The sequence below is a fragment of the Amblyomma maculatum genome, chromosome 4, assembly GCF_055883805.1.
Source record: "Amblyomma maculatum isolate TAMU_Amacu chromosome 4, ASM5588380v1, whole genome shotgun sequence".
Lineage (NCBI taxonomy): Eukaryota > Metazoa > Arthropoda > Arachnida > Ixodida > Ixodidae > Amblyomma > Amblyomma maculatum.
In genome coordinates this window covers 194,767,684-194,786,704 of record NC_139347.1, presented here as the reverse complement: position 1 = coordinate 194,786,704, position 19,021 = coordinate 194,767,684, and the positions used below count along the sequence as shown (strand labels likewise).

Below are 19,021 nucleotides of genomic sequence, written 5' to 3'. Positions count from 1 at the left end.
TGCTCGCCGACTGTTTTTTTTTTTTTTTTTGCTCCTGCCTCGCTATTAAATCAGTGCGTTGTTCTTGCGAAACGGGCTCCTGCGGTTTGTACAGCGGAATCCGATGCTCGAGAAATCGGCATTATACGGTGCAGACTCGCCCTTGGTTGCGAAAGCGCGCACCACGTCCGCTTGCGTCTTAATTTCGCGGAGCCATTGCAAAATTATCAGAGAAGTGACGTTTAAGCGAACACTACGTGCAGTGACCACCGAGGAAGGAGAGGCACTCGCACTGAGAGATAAAGGAAGGAGCGGAAGAAACGCCAGAATGTGTGCCACTTGGAAAGGCGCTTGAACACCAGAGCACAGGGCCGTATTTCACATTTGGCGGAATCGTTGGCCCCGATTAGATTCCACGAACCAGCTGAAATGAGTGGCCACTTGACCAACACGACATGCGGCCAAAGCTTGTCCTTTCGAAGCTATGCAGGAGATGACCTCACAGTCGGCTTGGAAACAGCGGGTTTGCAAGTATGAAATGCTTTTCGCTTCCTTTGCAAACGTGCCGCCAGTTACATTGGCACCAGAACAGAGAACACGAAGCTTAACCTAAATGAAGTACGGGTGTCCTGGTACCGATACTTACGTGCATTGCCGCTGGTGCAGAGCATGCGTGAGCAAGCCTGTGATAGTGACGCAAAACTATCGATAGTATTATCGATACTATCGATAGAGATATATCGAACTATCGAAGGTTAAAAGAAGCTATCGGTACTCCTTTCGGTAGCACTGTCATATTTTTTTATTGATTCTATAAAAACCTCCCGCACTCACTCCGCTCTGCTTTAAGAAGCAAGCCAGTCGGGTACTGCAAATGTTTTGACAACATTGCTGCCTAACAAGTGTATTACTATCGATAGTAATACTATTTATTCTGCTATCGATAGTTTTTACACTATAGAAGTTTACCGATACTTTGCATCACTAACTCGTGACGTGTGAGCGAGGCGGAAGCGCAACTGGACACGTGTGCTGCCATCGTTTGGCGGTGCGCGAAATCAGTCGTAAATGGAGTGGGCGGCACCAAGTGCACAGTGGAAGGCAATGTCCCCGGACGTTGTAGCAGTGTCGCGGACTGCTGTGTTTGGCCGATGTGCCGCGATGGTATGCAGAGCATTTTATACTTGCGCCTGCCCACTACTGCGAGAGATGGTGCATTTCTTCAAGTTATTCTGACGCAGTCGTTAGGCGTATTTAGCAAAGTGGAGTTGCGGGGTGCCAGTTACCCTCTATAATCCTCTCAGTCGAAGAAAAAATCTGAGGTGGTCAGAGCACCTAACCAGGACGGCTGCCAGTTGGCTGGGCGTTGTCGAAATGGTCAACTTTGTCTTTGGAGCTTTTCTTTGTGTGCATTGGAGTGCATCAGCGTGTTTGGGAATAAGCTGCCACGGGGCGTGCTGGAGGGAGGGTGGTTCTTTCTTTGCCGAAGTGTAGCCTTCCGAGCGAGTGATCCAAAGGCGTGCAGGATAGATGGTGCCGTCACTCTGCGATTACGACTTCGGTTCGCGGAAGCGCGTTGTAGAGTGCGAGGGCGCCTGCGTTACGGAGCTCGTGGTTCGCGCCTCACGGGGAGGCTGTAAAGTTATGCAAGGCTGTTCGTTTTACAACAGTGCTGTGATGACTTCCCTCCTTTCCGCGCTTTCTCTCCCCATCGACTTCTGCCAGCTGTTGCGAAGCGCAATGTGGACGGTGAGAACCACTTCGGTACGCGAAAAGCTACGGACCGCCGGTCCACAAGCTACGTCCGTTCCGCTATGTTCACGGCAAGCCGGTGACTTTGGCGAACGCAGCGTGGCTAGCGGGCTTGCCTAATCTGGCTGTCGCCACCTTCGATGGCTGTTAGAGGATTCTAGGGGTGGGGATGAGGGGATTCAGTCAGGTGTCGGTCGATGCAGCTAAACCGCGAGAGCACCGTTGTACTCGAGAGGGGTCAATGAGAGACGGCGACGCCACCTGTGACGCCATATGCTTGCCGTAATCGCGTTGTGCTTTGCACGAAGCTTAAAAATACCTGCTGATACGGATGCTGACGGAAAAGCATTCCGCAGCTGAAATGACGTACAGTTCACATATCGGGCCACGTGAATCCATGCTAAGGTGATGTAGTGACCATACAATGTTAGCATCTAGAATTGGCTGGTTAGACTTGAAAAATGAAAGGAAACGGAAGAAATACCGGGAAGTAAGAAGCCCGTCAACGGGTTAGCGGTAAGAGGAAACGCAGAGAAATCCAAGATCTCGCTGCAGATTAGTTATTCGGCTGTAACCGAAGAGAACAAGCAATGGCTATACTTCTAGAGATAGAATTGCGGACTGTGCCGTAGAAGTAGGTGGTATGATAGCTAGACGGCATGCCAGTAAATGAGACGCCAGCACACCCGAACTCAATTGTGCGCACTATATGCAGCCATGCTGTGTGTGCACACGCCCGCCTGAGTGACGAGCTCTGCAGACTGCGAAGACAATCACACCACCGAAAACTGAAGCACTTGCATACCTCTGCCGCCACTGCCGCTAGTTGTAACTTCACTAAGCCACTATCAACCAGTCGCCGCCACCTGCCTGTTACTGAAGTGTCATTGCCAGCTTGATATAGGCTGTGTTTCATTATGGAGATTTCTCAGTACCAGCGCTGTTTAATTATCGCGTCAAGGCCTCTCGCGGACGCCGACGCCGGACAATTTTCGCCTTCCTGCCGCTGGTACTTGCTGGAGCATAGTTGCTTTCGTTTGGCCCGTGTTATTTTGTGCTGAAATTACGGAACAAACTGTGAAGAGGAAGAAGTACACGAGGAACATAATAGGCAGTGGCATCGTGATCGCTGCGCGTGTTGGACCTGACTGTGTTCGCTGTGTTCGCCGCTGATCTGCCCATTCCGAGTACCTCAGTAAGCACCCATCTTAGATTTGGTGGAGGTGCGGGGTATCTCGAGCTGTCAGCATCTGCAAGGCATCGTCATCGATGCCTTGCAGAATGTGCTTGATCTTGTCGGCCTCTGACATATGTGCGCGTTCACGCGCTTGCACAAGTCGACGACGTCCTCGATATAATTCGTAAAATTCTCGCCAACCTGCTGAGACCGCGCACGCAAGCGCTGTTCAGCGCGGAGTTTCCTCACAGCCGGACGGCCGAAAACTTCAGAGAAGCTGGCTTTGAACACGGACCATGATGGAATGTCCGCTCGGTTCCGAAAGCATAGATTTGCTACGCCGGTGAGATTTGGATTGGATTGGAAAACAGTTATTCACCGGCAGAAAGTGGTTCAAGGTGAGTTCTTGGTCGCGCTAGATGGCCGTCAGCCCGTGGCTAACCGCGACCTCGTTGGCCCGCTCCACTGCCCGGAGTTGAATCTCCGGGTCGGAATTGAGCAGCACGGCCTCCCACTGCTCGGACGTTAGGAGCTGAATTAGGTCCGAGGGAGGTGGATCCTCCGGACAGTTCCACAGGATGTGGTCTAGTGTGGCTCTGTCGCCGCACTTGTTACACTGGGAGGAGTATTGCCCGGGGTACATGCCGGGTTGGGGTGGGAATGGGTTTGCAAGCGACGCCATTTGGTCTCTTGGGTCTTCGTGAGCGATTTATGCGGTGGAGGGAAGATGCGTCTTTCGAGGCGAAAGTGGTGTGTTATGTCGTGAAACGAGGTCAGGCCATCTTTTGAGAAACTCGGGTCAGAGGAGCCCACTGCCCGGCCGACGAAACCTCGGGCGTAATTGTGGGCTGCCTCGTTCCCCGGGTTGAAATCACGTTGCTTAGTTTAGTTTGCGCAGATGATGGGCGAGCCAACTTGTACGGCTTGGTGGTTGTCGTCTTAGGCATCGCAGGAGGCGGTATACCGTGCGGCTGCGGAGTTTCAGAGCGAGATGATAGATCCTAACCGGCAGCTCCACCAAATGTAAGTAGTATAGCGTGGCGATATTCCGTAACTGACACATTCACTCGCTTATTTTGATATGGGTTGAAAATTTGGTTAAGTTCTAAGAACAAGAGGACAGAGCAGCCATGAAAGTTGCACCGAGATGGGTGCAGCCGCAGCGGTTCCAGAGTAGACTCTCCCTCCCCTTGAATAAAGAATAAGAGAGGGACCGCACTTTTTTGGTGCTCTCCCTCGTCTACGCGTCCATGTCGGCACGCTTCTGCGTGTTCCGGCAGTGTGCTAGGGAAGGCCGTGTTCCGGCTTCAGTTTTAGGTGCCGAAAACGGATTTGCCGATCGGGAGATAGAGAAGAGTGGCGTTCACCTACCAGTAGCCCTTAGTGTTGTCCATCGTTGTGCCCTTTTATTTTGCCCGGGCAAAACGACGGTACGCTACCCAGCGTCCCTTGCTCTCGGAGCTGAATTACCGTCTCCGTGTGAGCCATTTCGTTGCTCGGGCGCATGTTTGCATATCCTCGGCGTCGCAAGGTCGTCCGGGAGCCGATTCGCCGGCGTATTTGCTTTGGTGGGGACTGCAGGTCGTCGTCCCACGCGGCCCGCTTCCTTCTGCGGGTCGCCAAGGTCCCGCGTTGGCGGCTCTCCGTTTGATGTGTTGCCGGCGGCGTGCTCCCCTCCTCTCTTCGCTGTCTTGCGCGTCGCTGTGTCGTGTCCCTCCGCAATACGTCTGCAGCAATCGGCAATGTCGCGCCCACGCAGCGCGCTGATTGGGCGCGCTTCATTTGCGCTCGTGTCTCCGCCCCCTTCCAGTTTAGTGCGCCTTCGCTGACACTGGCAGTCGAGCGCGCCGTGTCCCTCCTTTTCATCCGTATTAACCGATAACAGAAGAATGGACGTACAGTCGCATTTCCTTCGAATTCTCCCGCCCGTAAACAGGAGTGCATTGATCGAAATAAAATTGGTGGTGGCTTAGTTTGGTTAAGCCTGGATATCAGAAGCGAAAAGGTTCGGCGATGTCATGGCTTAGCTTGTGGTTCCTTGGCGAAAATGGAGACGTATCACTACACGCTCGTTTTGTGGTAGAGTGGTTCTTGCGGAAACGGACTGTATTCCGAGCATACAAGTTTGCAGTAACTTGCTTCACGTGCTTAGACATCTTCGCAGTGCGGATCTTATAGAAAAAAATGCGCACCGAAGAACCATTTTCTCAAAAAGAAATGAAACAGGAGTGCATTGATCGAAATAAAATTGGTGGTGGCTTAGTTTGGTTAAGCCTGGATATCAGAAGCGAAAAGGTTCGGCGATGTCATGGCTTAGCTTGTGGTTCCTTGGCGTAGTTGGCCCACTACACACACTTTCAAATGGATTGTCTGGGAAGCGAGGCTGAAACTCACGAGTAGCATAGCCAAGCTCACTCACACGAATGTCAAGGTCCACTTTTCTTAAACGGTTCACCTGATCGTCTTATCCAGTGTTCTTCTCAGCAGTAGTTTTAGCGTGGTGATATTGCTGCGTCACTCATACGCCTCTTTTCCAACCGCTCGGAACGCTGTTCTTTGCTTTCTTCGGCCCGCCTCCTCCTCTTGTTTTCATTCCGCCGTGCAGCAGTGGCTTCGGCCTGAGCAGCACCCGACGCCTCGTCTCCTGTCATTCTTCTCTTTCCCGGCATACGGTGTCACGGTGTCACGCCGACGACTTGAAAACCAAGCGCAGTGCATCATTCTTCTTCTTCTGTGACGTCACGTGGTTTGCGTATGCGCAGCTGTGGCTTTTTCTAACGACGGAGCACACGTGAGACTCGGAGTTGACTAGCCTAGTGAAGCTTTTCACTTCAATAACGCGAGAGGAGCTGTGGCGTCGGGCCGATAGCTCGTAGTAGTCGTTTCGAATTGCAATCATATGTCACTTGACCATTGACTCCAGAGAATTCGTAATGACGTTACTGATGCGTATACCACCCATCACTCTACCAGTGACCCAGTTAGTCTATTGCACCCTTTAGGGCTGAAAAATTCGGCGGCTTTAATGTTGCTGTGCGATTTCAGGTGCATGTTTTCATATGCACTAGGCGATCCCAGCGAAATCGCTGCACCCTCCTCGCGTTTTGGCGCTCTGCTGGCTCCGCGGGCCGCACGGGGCATGACGTCACACGCCCCTCTGCCTTCACCGCCACTCGTCACCCGCGAAGCGATCGCGCCGGTAAGATGTTTCAGAATGTGAAACGATCATTACACATCCCCACGAGCCCTTTATACGAGGTGAATCGCCTTCAACGGGTGACGCTGAAACAAGTGTCACATTACGTGAGTGCCACTCCGAACTCTTCTTCGAGACGCTTTGCTGTCGAAAGCGCGGAAACTGATCCTGCTTTGTGGGGCCATTTTCATCCATCTGTTGGTCTCCCTTGCCTCGCGCCGTGGCGGCTTGCGTTTCTCCGTCTTCGATCGTGTCATGGTTTCACGTGAGGGTTTCGATGCGAGGGGCAACCGGAGCGTCGGCGATCCCCGCGATGACAGCGTAGCGTGACGGTGTGAAAGGAGCACGTGGCTTCTCCTCCCTTCTTTACAGTGGTTGCGCCTCTTTTGGGGCCTTTAGTTGTACCTGCGTGAGCAGTCTGGCGAGCCTCGGGAGGACGATGTGTTGTTGCGACTGAAGAAAGAAAGAAAAGAAAATGCACGGGCCTGCTACTGGCTCTGTAGCTGAGCCACCTCCGCTGCCTCGTGCAGACAGAAGAGAAAATAGAGTAGAAAGAAAAGGAAGAGGGAAAGAAAGACGCGCGCCGCAACAACAGCCGTCGTCCACCACCAGCGGTGGCGGGTGCAATGACGGCCTACAAGAGATTAAAAATTCGGTGGTGACCCACTTGTACCAGCCCCATCAGGGGAGATCCTGTCGAGGGCGATGTCATCGACAGTATCAAGTTTTATTTTCTCCTTCGCGGTTGAGGTGTCCACCTAAGCTTACTCTTTACTGATAACTGTAACCGCATGCCAGTCCCTGTATTCGGGAGGTGCGCCTCCAAGCTGTGCGTCAGTGGGCAGTCGAGGCTTGGACGGTTAGCACGATTATGTTGCTTCGCGGAGTCAATCCTCAATATGTTTTTTTTTTTTTTTTTCTCGAGCGTTGCTGACTGGAAGATCGAGGCTCTATCTGAAATGTGAGGGTAGATGTCCGGCCTGTGATATTCACCGCTGTGTGTCGCGATGGTTAGTCCCTCTTTGTTGCAAGTGCATTTAACAGTATGAGAATAGGGAGGGAGTTGATGTACCCACGATTGCCGATGTGTCTCCTCGCCGACTTTACGGTACTCTTTACCCCTCGTGGCTTTCTTCAGGCTATGATCCCGACGCACGTCCGGAAAGCAAGAACAAACCTCGTGGGCCAGCCGAGGTCACTAGGCTAGTGGATAGGGGATGCGCCGCCATGCCTCCCTTCCCTTTCAGTTTACAGCGCTCCGCCAGAGCCTTGCCGAGTAGTACACCTTATGCGAGACTCGAGGTGTGATCCGTGATGTGCTTCGTTATCGTGAGGTAGGAGCCACCAGGGAAACCTCAGAGAAAACTTTCTGCTTTTCATTGTGACGCGAATCAGAGGATTGTGTCGGAGGGTTTCCGGGAGGTTGAACGAGTGTCTATGAGCAAGTGAGTAGTTGGGCGTCTTGCCGGAGTACCCAGGTTCGATCCCGACCGCCGGCGGCTGCGTTTCGGTTAAGGCGAAACGAAGTGGCGTCCGTGGGCTGTGCGATGTCAGTGCGTGCACGTTAAAGATCCCCAGGTGGTCGAAATTACCCCGAAGTAATTTTATTTTCACCACCACGATACGCATGTTGGTCGGGTACCGACAGTAAAACCCGCATCTTGGGCTGCTTGACAAGGCCATATAACTTGGCAACAAAAGCAAATCATTAATAGTTAGAATATACATGTTTATTAGAAAATTGCATGAGCACATGACAGGAACTTCCCGTAAAACAACAGTAATAATAAAATCGCACACGTAACTTCCACAGAGGGTTTCCACCGAAAATTTGCTGATGTCATAGTGAAACATTGTTTCGGGCTTTATTGTCAGATGTGTAACTGCTTGCGCTGTGCATTCGTTTATTTTGCTCGTTCATTCCTGTCATTTTTTTTTTCTGTTATTGTGGCTTCATTCTGTTCTTGTCTTGTTTTTCACACGGCGTCCTGTCGCAAACAGTATCTATTTTCCCTCTGCTATAATGCCTTCGTTCGCTGCAAGTATTTTAAATAAATAATTATTCACATTCAAAAATCACATGCAGTGTAGCATAATTACTTTCATTCATAAATATTTGCATTGTTTTTCAGTAAAAAATATTCGAACAGCTTTTTTTACGAGGCATTTTCTAGTGGAGTATTATTCGAATGAAGAGCATTCAGCAGACGTGGTCGTGTATTTGACAGCCGATTGGGCAGCAATGAATTGTAACCGCTTTTCATCTTTGAGAGCTCTCATTTACTCTACATGCTCTACCTGTGAGGCGACTTTCTCGGCGTTCTTTTCCGCGCCATTGCGATCACGGGGCTTTCGCCGATTGCTTGTTTGGGGCTCAGCGTGGCACGGAATTCGGTTCGAATTTCGTCAGGGCCGCGGATGATGTGCTTGTGCGTCTGTTTTGGTTTTCAAAATGTGGCCCTCATTCTGCCGCCACGTGGCGTCTTATTTGCCTTCCTCCATATGAATACAGAAATAAGCGAGCAGAGGAATACACAAATTAATAATTCGTCTTGTTCGGATCAGCGGCAGGGAACCAAACAATACTGACCTAACTTCGGGCAATCAAAACATTCGGGGAGGGCCGTGATGCTCCTCTTTCTCCACGGTGGCGTCGCCTAGTTTTCTCCCTCTCTTTATCTTATGTTCTTACCTTGTGGGTCGTGTCTTTTTCGACTGCTTGGATCGGTGCAAATAAAAAAGAAGAAAAAAGCTACGCATAGACTGTCTCTCCGTAATTTGTTCGGCCGGCTTAATAAAAAGTATAATTGGTTCACAGGAAGGGAAAGACGCAGTATCTGTCACATTTGCTCTGTGGACACCTGAACCGCGCAGTAAGAAAAGGGATGAAAGTTTCTAGTGAAAGTGGAAAGAGGGAAAGGGGAGCCGTAGTGGAGGGCTTCGGAGTAATTTCGACCACCTGGGGATCTTTAGCGTGCGCTGACATCGCACATCACACTTACGCCACTTCGTTTCGCCTCCATCGAAACGCAACCGCCGTGGTCGGGTTCGAACCCGGGAACTCCGGCACTGTAGTCGGGCGTCTTACCACTGTACCCGCCCCGGCGGGGCTCGGCCGGCTTCCTGACATCACATTTTGGTCTATCATCAGTGGCTTTTCTGTGAGGCGAAAGGGGTGAGGAGTGAGTGCTGAACTTCACTCGGGCTGCTACTTCGTGCTGGCATGTGCGTGTGTTTCGTTCACTGGAATCGGCACGTTCTGCTTCTTCAACACGCTTATATGAATTAAAAAAAAAAAAAAAATGTTCCGCCGTTAAGCGGACGCGCTACATTGAGGCGCAGAGCCAGCTGGGCATTTGCGAAAGGGCCCCATCGCGATAGCTCACTGGGTAGGTTATGAGAGACGCCGTAGTAGAGGACCGGGGTTTAAACGGACACTGACATAACGTACAGCACACGGGCGCCAGTCCGTTTAGCCTACATCGAAACGCAGCCACCGGCGGTCGGGATCGAACCCGGGTTCTCCGGCACAGTAGTCTGACACCTAGGGCGCTCGACTACTGGGCCGCGTTTGGTTGGAGGTTAAAATTGTCCGGACGCCTCCACTCTACGGCGTCTCTTGTAGCCCGATTTTCTTGCTTTGGGACACTAAACCTCCGCAAACCATTATCGAAGGGTCTCAGGTCATCTGGTTCTTGTGCATATCGACTGCGTTTCAAGGAGGGGGGGGGGGGGGGGTGCGAACAGGAGCGAGGAATATTGCAACGAAGAAGGGGAGAGATGTCCGCCGTGCAGCACTGCATTGTCCCTCTTCGGACGTCGCAGCAGTTAGTGATCCGCGGTTTCTTTTATTTTTTTTTCCTCGTTTGCGGGGCGTGTGCTGGTTTTTTGGCGCACGGTTAATGACCCGTTCGTTTTCCTCCTCCGTACCCTTGGCGCTTGATTACGGTCCTGCTGCGTGCGTGGGGCGCGGAAGAAGACGGAGCGCAGGGCACCTCGTCCTCTTGGGCTCTCTTCGCCCACGGGGCTGCTGTTCTCTGTGGGACGAATATACGGACAGCGCACCGAGCCTTGTTTGATAAATGTTTTAGAACGTAAATGCGGTGCGTTTACAGTCGTGCGTTGCAAATAATCCAGTCTTAGCCGCGGGAACACTTATTGCCAGCGTTTCTTTTTCTTTTTTTTTTTTTTCATTGGTGCGTGCATCTATAGGTATGCGTTCCACATGGTCGTTGTCCACTGCTGTAGTGCCAGGGAACACGAATGCAATTAGTTCTCACATATTTTTCCCGCGATCTTCGACATTCTCGCGCGACTCGATCTGCGGAGCTTTTATCCAACTTCGTAGCATAGTATTCCCGGATTTTGAGTGATGAGTGACACGTTGTGAGGTTTCGCGTGCGCTGTTTACGAACAACGTGCTGGTCCGTAGCAGCTCACCGAAGATTTTTGCTGAGTAAAGCGTATAACGGGTGCATCCAGGCAGGGCCCGAATGCGGGCTTGAAATTTGGCTGTGGCGGGTGCACGGTAAGGCTTCATATCAAATGCAGGTGAAACATTTGCGGAAGGCAAGCTGTCGAGGAACAACGATTGGCTATACTTCGGTATAGCCTCCGAAGCTCTGGGTTCTCGGCCCCCCGAAGTGCGATGTGATGCAGCAATTTGTAGTGTGAAGACGTGGACGGTTTATTTGTATGATGTGTTAAAGCGAGTAAAGAAAGAAAAGAATCGCCCTCACTTGAGTCTCCCGACCCATTTTAAATGTTCGCGATTCCCCAGGTACCCGTCTGGAAATCTCGTTTTTTTTTTTTTTTTTTTTTTTTTTTTTTTTTTTTTTTTTTCGATCGTCAACCATGCGTTTCTTGCCTAATCTCGCCCACAAAAAGGTGGCACTTTCACGCCCTTGCAGGCCTTCCGAAATCAATAATGGATGTTGATGTTTTGTTCACTCATCGACCAGTGCAATAGAGCGCCCCGCGCCCCGACTAAGATGATATGCATATGTATTCTCGTGGTCATGCCGGAGCACTTTCTCAGCCTAGTGCAATCCAGTCGGCTGTCGTCCTTGGGTGAACGTGAACATTCCACCTCTGCCGGCGGTCGCCCTATGCGTTTCTCGGTTGTATATACGGCCGCATCGGGACAGAGATCAGCCAGCAGTTGTCCTTGCAGAGGGCGGTGAGTTGAAGACGTGAACACGTACGCACAAACACATCCACACCACTGGCGCCATGTGTTTTGCGTTGCACAGGGCAAGTCGGAGCCTAGCAGACACGAGAGCTGCGCGTTTTGGTGGGCAGAAGCGATTTAGTGATTACGATGACTAAAATCAGAATAAGGACGCGAACGGTGCGTGTATATTGCGGAGAGCCGGTAAAAGCGTCGTATTACGGAATGGATTCCAAGAGAAGGAAAAGTGACAGGGAGACTGCGTGAGAGGAAGCTGGGCAGAACGAGATCGGATAACCCACAATGGTAGCCCGCCCGTGACTAGGCGCAGGACTGAGCTAGCTCGAGATTAACACCTTTTTCCAGACCTGGTTGTGCAGGTGGTGAAGATGACGCTGATAGTGCTTCACGTTTTTAGTCTACCATGCCGCTGCCTATCCTGTGTGTATACGTGAGCTTCGTAGCCACGGCGCGGGGACGCGCGTCGACACTGTCTTCCGCGTTGGCGCTAGCGGTGCTAATGGCTGGACGCCTTCGGCTGAGGCCCACGCTTGTCGGGCCGGCACGGAGATAGTGGCGTCGACTATTTTTCGCGCTCCGGCCTCTCGACACAGCGCGATAAGCGTCGAGTGAACGCACCTGTCGCCTCCTCCGTAAGCACGTGCGCGTGCACGCTGTCGGAAGTCCTGGAGGCTTCAACCCTCTCTCTCTTCAGTTTTGCCGTCTCACTCCTTTGGGGCCACGTCCGAATTCCGGCTGCCCGATTTCCCCCGACTCACCTGGGCGTGCTTGACTTTCCCCTCATCATTTATCAGCGGCTGGCCATTTCCCAGCCCTGCAACCTCAGCAGTTCCCGATTCGAGGGCTCCTCCTCGAATGTAGCCAGTGCTGCTTCGAGTGCGCAGCCACTTGTGCTTGCACGAGAGCTGATGGATGCACTCGAGGCTCGCACATCCTGTCGCGGTTTCCACATATGACTCGCATATCTAGGGCGACATTTCTCGTAGGTATACGATATGAGGCGCCTTTTTTGTTAATTTTTTATTTTGCGTTTTCTCTGAACAGGTTTCGTTGGTTCCTTTGTGATATCAGCTGTGTCAATTTGGGGCGTTAAACCCCGTAAACCAAACCAAACCTGTGTGATATCAGAGTTTGATATGTATCCTCATGTATCCTCTGTACAGATAAGAGGCGCCAGCTCGGAAGAGTGCGCATGATAATAAAATAGGCAGATACGCCTTTCGCCTGTCTCTTTTTCCGCGGTGATGCTCTAGCTGAAGGCGTGTGCACATTCCAAGATCCACGGGAGAGGGGCTAAAGACCTAGAAAAAATGCCCTGAAGTTGTGTGCTTTAGCTGTAGCCGGGTGTGTCAGGAAATGCCGTGAAAGGATTAATATGTGCAGCTTGAGACGTCCGAGGGAAGGTGAAGTATGACATAGAAAGCTAACACCGTGCGGCGCCGGTGCAGTGCCCATGCTTAGCCTTCCGTAGACAAGGTTGTCCTCTGTCACCGCTGCTGCTGTTCATGATTTATATGATAAATATGGAACGGAGGATACAAGAAAGTAACCTAGGTTTTAAGCTGTCATATTGATTATAATCGATATCACAGGTTAAAACCTAGGAACGGCGGTAGAGCAGTGCCTCCCCGGTTTAATGTATGCAGACGATATTGTGCTGCTAGCAGAAAGTAAAGAAGAATTGCAAACTCTGGTTAAGCATTGCGGAGACGAAGGGGACGCTCTAGGCTTCAGTTTTAGCGTAGTTAAGTCGGCTCTGATGGTTTCAACGGCTCAACTGATCAGGGTCTTAAAATACAAGGCCATGAAATACCAAGAGTAGCAGAATATAAATATCTCGTGGTATGGGTAAACGAAGGATTGGCATACATTGGAAAGCATGAGCAATCACTTAAGGCCAAAGGGCGAAGGAATGCCGGGATAATGAAGCATAGGGCATTGTGGGGATACAACAGCTATGAGGTTTTGAGGAGCATTTGCAAAGGAATTATGGTGCCAGGGCTTACTTTCGGAAATGCGGTTTTGTGCCTAAAATCAGAGGTACAGTCGACATCAGAAATAAGTCAGAGAGCACTTGGACTATTAGCACTGGGTGCCCACGGCAAACCCACATATGAGGCGGCACAGGGAGATATGGGCTGGGCATCATTCGAAGTATGGGAAGCTCAGAGTAATATATTATATGAGGAATGCCTGAGGAAATTGGACAGTAAGAGATGAGCAGCTAAAGTATTTAAATACCTATACCTAAAGAGCGTTGACTCACAATGGAGGAAAAGAACTAGGAATCTAACTAATAAGTATGCTGGTCACAAGGACGAAGAAATAAAGAGCGTTAAGCAACAGGTGAAAAACACAGGAGGTAAAAATTGGAAAAAAAAAAAAAATCGATGGGAAAAAACAGTCTGGAATTATACCGAGAGTGGAAAAGGCAGATCAGGAAGGAAGCTTTCTTTGATAACTCAATAGACAGTGCCCTACTTTTTGAAGCTAGATCAGGGTGTTTTAGAACACGCAGCTACAAAAAGAAATTAACAAGGAAGATGACATTTTTGCAGTATGTGGTAATTCCACAGAAAAAATTGACCATATCATACTCTAATGTAATGGTATCCATCCGGACGCCGATGCAGGCGCAGCCACTCTTCCTGATGGTCTGGGGTTTAGAGATACCAGTGCCCAGGTGAATGAGCCTGCGGTGGAAGCTAGCAAAAAACGATTGGAAGATTGGTGGCTTAAAAGCAGAAAAGAGACATAATGTTAGCTATGTAGAAGGAAAAATTCAATAAATAGAATGATTGTGTAGTTAACCAGTCAAATAATAATTAAGATTAGGGGGGGAAATGAGCATGGGACGCTCCAATATTCCATCCATCCATCCATCCGCATGCATCTGTTAACGAAGGAGCTCCGAACTGCGCATCGAAACTGGACGAATGCAGAATTTGGAGCACCCAAAGTGGAGAGGAGTAAACTTTTGTTATAGTAAATTAATGTACGCCCGGAGCACATTGACGATCATGGTCAGCATTGCCGTGCGCAGCGCAAACTGCTCCACGCAATTTACGGTAGGCTTTTCCCCTCCTGCGTCGTCCGGGGCCTGTTTTGTGTGCATATTGTTTTATTTTTGGTTAGCACGTGCGCATAGGGTGTCTTCTGTGCAGATGGAACGAGTTGATTATTACTGAAATGCTCCATCTTCAATCCTGTTTACCCATTCCCATTAGCGACAGCATTTGTGGGCGACGGTCGTGTAAAAAGGGAGGGTTGTCTCACCGCGCTGGTGAGACGGCGCGTTTATTTTCGTGCTGTTGTCTGTACTGGGATTCGCCGTTTAAAAAAAACAATCTCTGATATTTCGCCCGCGGTCCTTAGTGTACCAAGACAAATTTGTTTAGCCCACTTCGCAATTTTGGAGCAGAATTTATCCTATACGCGACTGTGTAAATGCTTAGCCACTCTACAGCTTCACTGTATAGCATCTGAGCCGTGCGTTGAGCCTGGCGAGCTGTTTTTCCTGCATTCCGATAGTGCGTGCAGTGAAGCACACCCTGTCGTTGCACAGCCGCTTAGAGAAAACGCGCACTACTCTTAATAAACCTATCGATACCATGCTTGTTTCCAGTGACGACGGAGGTGAGTCCTGCGGCAATTATGGACATATTCATGTCACTTCAGAGTCCATATTCCGAGTTTGCATCGTTATCGAAAGTGTCACTATCTCGAACAAAACGTTGCGGGCTAGTTGGTTCATCGCAAGGGGGAAACAGCGCAAGTTAAACACGGACAAAAGGGAGGACGAGACATACACAGCGCTGACTTACAACTGAAGGTTTATTTCAGACACGTCGGTAAATATACAGTAATATAAGTAATATAATATATTTACCGACGTGTCTGAAATAAACTTTCAGTTGTAAGTCAGCGGTGTGTGTGTCTTGTCCTCCCTTTTGTCCGTGTTTAGCTTGCGCTGTTTCCCCCTTGTCACTATCTCGGCTCCAGGCGCAACTTTACACAGACTTCTGGCTTACGGGTGTCCCTTTTAACTGAGTTAATTAAGCTCTCTTTTGATCAGGAAGTGTTTCCACATTCCTTCAGAACTTATCGCATTGTTCTGATACCTAAAAACGATGCTCATTCGTCCCGCCCTGCAGATTGACGACTTATTACTTTGTTCAACACTGATTATAAGGTATTGACTCACTCGTCATTCTATCATGAACGCTTGACTGTCGCGCCTTTATTAAACCCTTTCCCTAGCCTCGAAAGAAACGGTCACAGCGTGTGAGCATTGGCGCATTCATTTTTAATTCATGGATGTGAACGGGAACGCGGCGGAGCAGCTTCCTTCCAGCAGCGCAGCGGCGCTGGTCTCGGAGGCCGCGGAGCGCCTGTTGTAGTTCGCCTCTCCGCCGCGCGAGGGCCACCTCCGGCCTGCGCTTGCCGTCGTCTCTGCTCGCCCCGCGGCGCATCACCTGAGCGAGGATGACGTCAGAATTCGTCTGCTGCCGCTGTGGCGGTCGTCGTCTGCTCCAGCGCGCAACGTTGGTAGTAGTCCCGTAGCAGCCGTGCTGCGTGCCCCCTCTCCGTTCCGAGTGGATTTGTAATCCGTGTGTTTTTGCGCGCACAGCCGTCAGCGTGTGTGTGAATGTGCCTGTCCTCCCTCGTCGTTCTCTGTTGTGGTGATCGCGTCGTCGACATGCCGCCGCACCTGTTCTGCGCGCGAGGCAGATAGGTGTCGGAGCACCCTCGCTACCGCATGATGCGGTCGGTGGCGTTCGGCGGCCCCCTCCGATCCCCCTCCACCGTCAAGTGCCTGGCGCCTCCGCTGCTGCCTCGACTACGCTGGCGGTCGGCGCGTCGTGCCCCAACCGCGACTATCTCGACCGCGGCTACGTAGACAGCGCCGCAAGTCGGCATGTAGGCGCCAAGACGCAGCGGATTTTTCGTCGCCTCATGTGCGCGGTGGCCCGGGCCAAGTACCGCGGGATGTTCATGCTCAACTTTGTCTGGTGAGTATTTTTTTGACGACCGCATGTCGTCACTGTATCCGAACATCGGTATGTGGCGCCTGCGCGTGGCCGATTCGCACGCGTGTGAATGCCCTGCTCTTTCAGCGCTCTCAGCTGCAGGTTACGCACGCGCTGACACTGCTTCCGCGAAGCCCCGCTTGCAGTTGCCTTCTAGCCGCCTTCGCCAGCTTGCGTTCCCAGATGCCGCCTGTTGCGCGGCGCGGCTTCATGTTTAGGCAGCCTTTGCGCCTAACTCCTCGCGACAACTATAGATACACGCGCCACATCTGGTGCCCGGTTTGCGTACTCTACTTTTGCGTAGACATTCGACATGCACAGCTTGTTCTTGTGTGTGCCAGATTGAACTTTAGGTCGAGGGAGGCACAGAGCACACGTGCTTCTCTCGTCCCAAAGTTCAAGTTGGCATCCACACACACACACAAAAAAAAAAAAAAAGAAATCATACAAACTAGCTCGGAAGAGTGCCATTTTTCAGTTTGATCTTGTCTCGCGTTTTGTTGTCAACTAACAGACACGCTTATACACGTCTCTTTGCCCGAGTTTGCTAAAGATGTTGCCAGAAACTCGAACTTTAGACGGTGGAACCGTTTTGAGCAGGGAAGTTCGTGTGCCTACTGGTATTCACATGCGTCGTTTCCAGTCCTGTCCTCTTTCGAAAAGCCCATCTGCGGCGCGCGTTGCATTTCCATCTCCGCCGTCAGACAAGTGCAGCGTCGTCATTGAACAGCTCCCCCCAATGCGAATCACCGGCTGCTCCGACTCGTCCCGTTTTCACCGCACGATTTTCACCGCTACCCCGCGGCGTCATCAGCCGGTGTAAACACGCTCGCGGCGAGTGTCTGACCATTCGTCCTCGGCGGGGCCGCCTTCATCAAGGACGGGCATGTCTCACATCATCGAACGGTCTGCACTAGTAGGCCAACTGGAGCATCGACGGCGTCGTTGCTAGGAGACCTGACCCCGTTCTTCTTCGTCCCTTTCAGTATGGCCGGTAATATGCGTGCTTGGCGAGCGTCGTGACGACGATGCGAGGCCCACCCTCGCGAAGAGGCCGAGACGTTTCCAGAAACTGCGATGGGGCCTCATATTTCTGTCCTTTGCGGCTTTCGGGCACCGCACGTACATTCGCGGGCTTTCTTTTTTATTGCGATTCGCTGGCTGCTTTATCAAGAACACTGCAGCAGCCGGTTGGGACTGCACACTAGACTGCAGCAAAATCGAAGTGCATACTGCAATACCTTTCTGTTCACTTGGCAGAGTGCGCTTCAGGTGCGGTCTCAAATTAGTTGCACCCACAGCGTATGGACGCCTGGGCACATGCTGTCCGTGAGCTGTGAGAAATCATTTTGGCGCATTGATCTTTGTTTGGCGTGCAGTGTCCTTCTTGGTGTAGAATATAAAAAGGAAATGTGGTTTCTCCGTTTGCGATGGACGCGGCGTCATCATCGGCCGAGAATTTCGCGCTGTCAGCAACTGTAGCGGAAACGGTGCGGCCAAAATGGGCGCGTCCGATCGTTTAGCCGCTCATTTATATGCACCGCGGATGCGCGTGATGACTCATTGGCGGGCTCACCTCCACGCTATCGAGCACGCGTCTTCTCGCGGTCTATCAATGCAGCGAGTCTGGCGTCAGGCTGCTTATAAGAACGTCTGCGCGCAAACAAGTGTGGAACAAACACCTGGCTCGCGAGGTATAGCCTCAGAAAACGCCTTTCGCCGCCACTGTGCGGATCGGCAGGCACCGAACAACTTGCAGTGACTCCCAGCGAGTATTCTTTGTGGTGGCAAGAAACGGTGTGCAACTGCCACGCTTGACACTGGGTGTGTCTCCAACGAGCGGCTGCGCCCGCGTGCATTACTGGTTTGGTTTGTGGGGTTTAACGTCCCAAAGCGACTCAGGCTATGAGAGACGCCGTAGTGGAGGGCTCCGGAAATTTCGATCACCTGGGGTTCTTTAATGTGCACTGACATCGCACATCACACGGGCGCCTTGCTTTTCGCCTCCAACGAAAAGCGGCCGCCGAGGCCGGGATTCGATCCCGCACCCTTGGGAACAGTAGTCGAGCGCCGTAAGTACTGCGCCACCCCGGCGGGGCACCCGCGTGCATTACTTAGCGCTGGAGAATATTTCGACCACTGGTTCTCTACGGGTGCAACATGTCCACATGAGCAGCTGTGTGTGTGGCCATCGCGGTTTCGAGTTCGTCGGCCGAGTATAGAGAACAAGCTGACAGTCGCGTGACTCGGTCGCATAACAAGTTTCTCCTTTCGACTCCGAGGGTCACGTTTCTCCTTTTTCTTTCGGGAGGGGGGTGAGGTTCATTCATTTTGCCCCTGTCGAAATTGACGGGCGATTAACTTCTCTCATTTCTTTTGGGAGTCCAGAAGTGGGCCTGTGGGCGGGACACGCCCATTCGGCGAGGTGGAAGGCTACCGAGGGTGGAGGATTCGCAATACGGGAAGCGAGCTCGGCTGTGCGAGTCATCATTCTTACGAATGAGACGGAGTTTAATCGAACGCTGCAGGGCGGCACGCGGTTAACGGGGACACCCTTATATGTATATAGGTCGAGTGCTGTCGTTGTCTGTGACTGCGCGGTCTCCCTTCGCGCTGTTTCCTCCTCCTCCCCATTTCACCGCTTGTGATGTGCAATGTGCTTACATTCGTCGTCGTTATTCGTCATGGTGTCTTTA

The 19,021-nt window shown here is 51.5% G+C and overlaps 1 protein-coding gene across 2 annotated transcripts in view; it reads left to right on the top strand.

Annotated features, from left to right (window-relative positions):
* Nucleotides 1-19,021, top strand: part of Mob2 (MOB kinase activator 2) — a 145,764-nt gene that overhangs the window by 10,228 nt on the left and 116,515 nt on the right. Inside the window, exon 1 of one of the 2 annotated variants that reach the window (XM_084602885.1) lies at nucleotides 15,812-16,307. The exons of the other annotated variant lie outside the window; for it this stretch is intronic. Coding sequence (XP_084459011.1) covers nucleotides 16,252-16,307 — 56 coding nt within the window. The 5' untranslated portion in view covers nucleotides 15,812-16,251. Of the gene's footprint in view, nucleotides 1-15,811; nucleotides 16,308-19,021 lie in introns of those variants that run through there. 2 annotated transcript variants of the gene reach the window in all.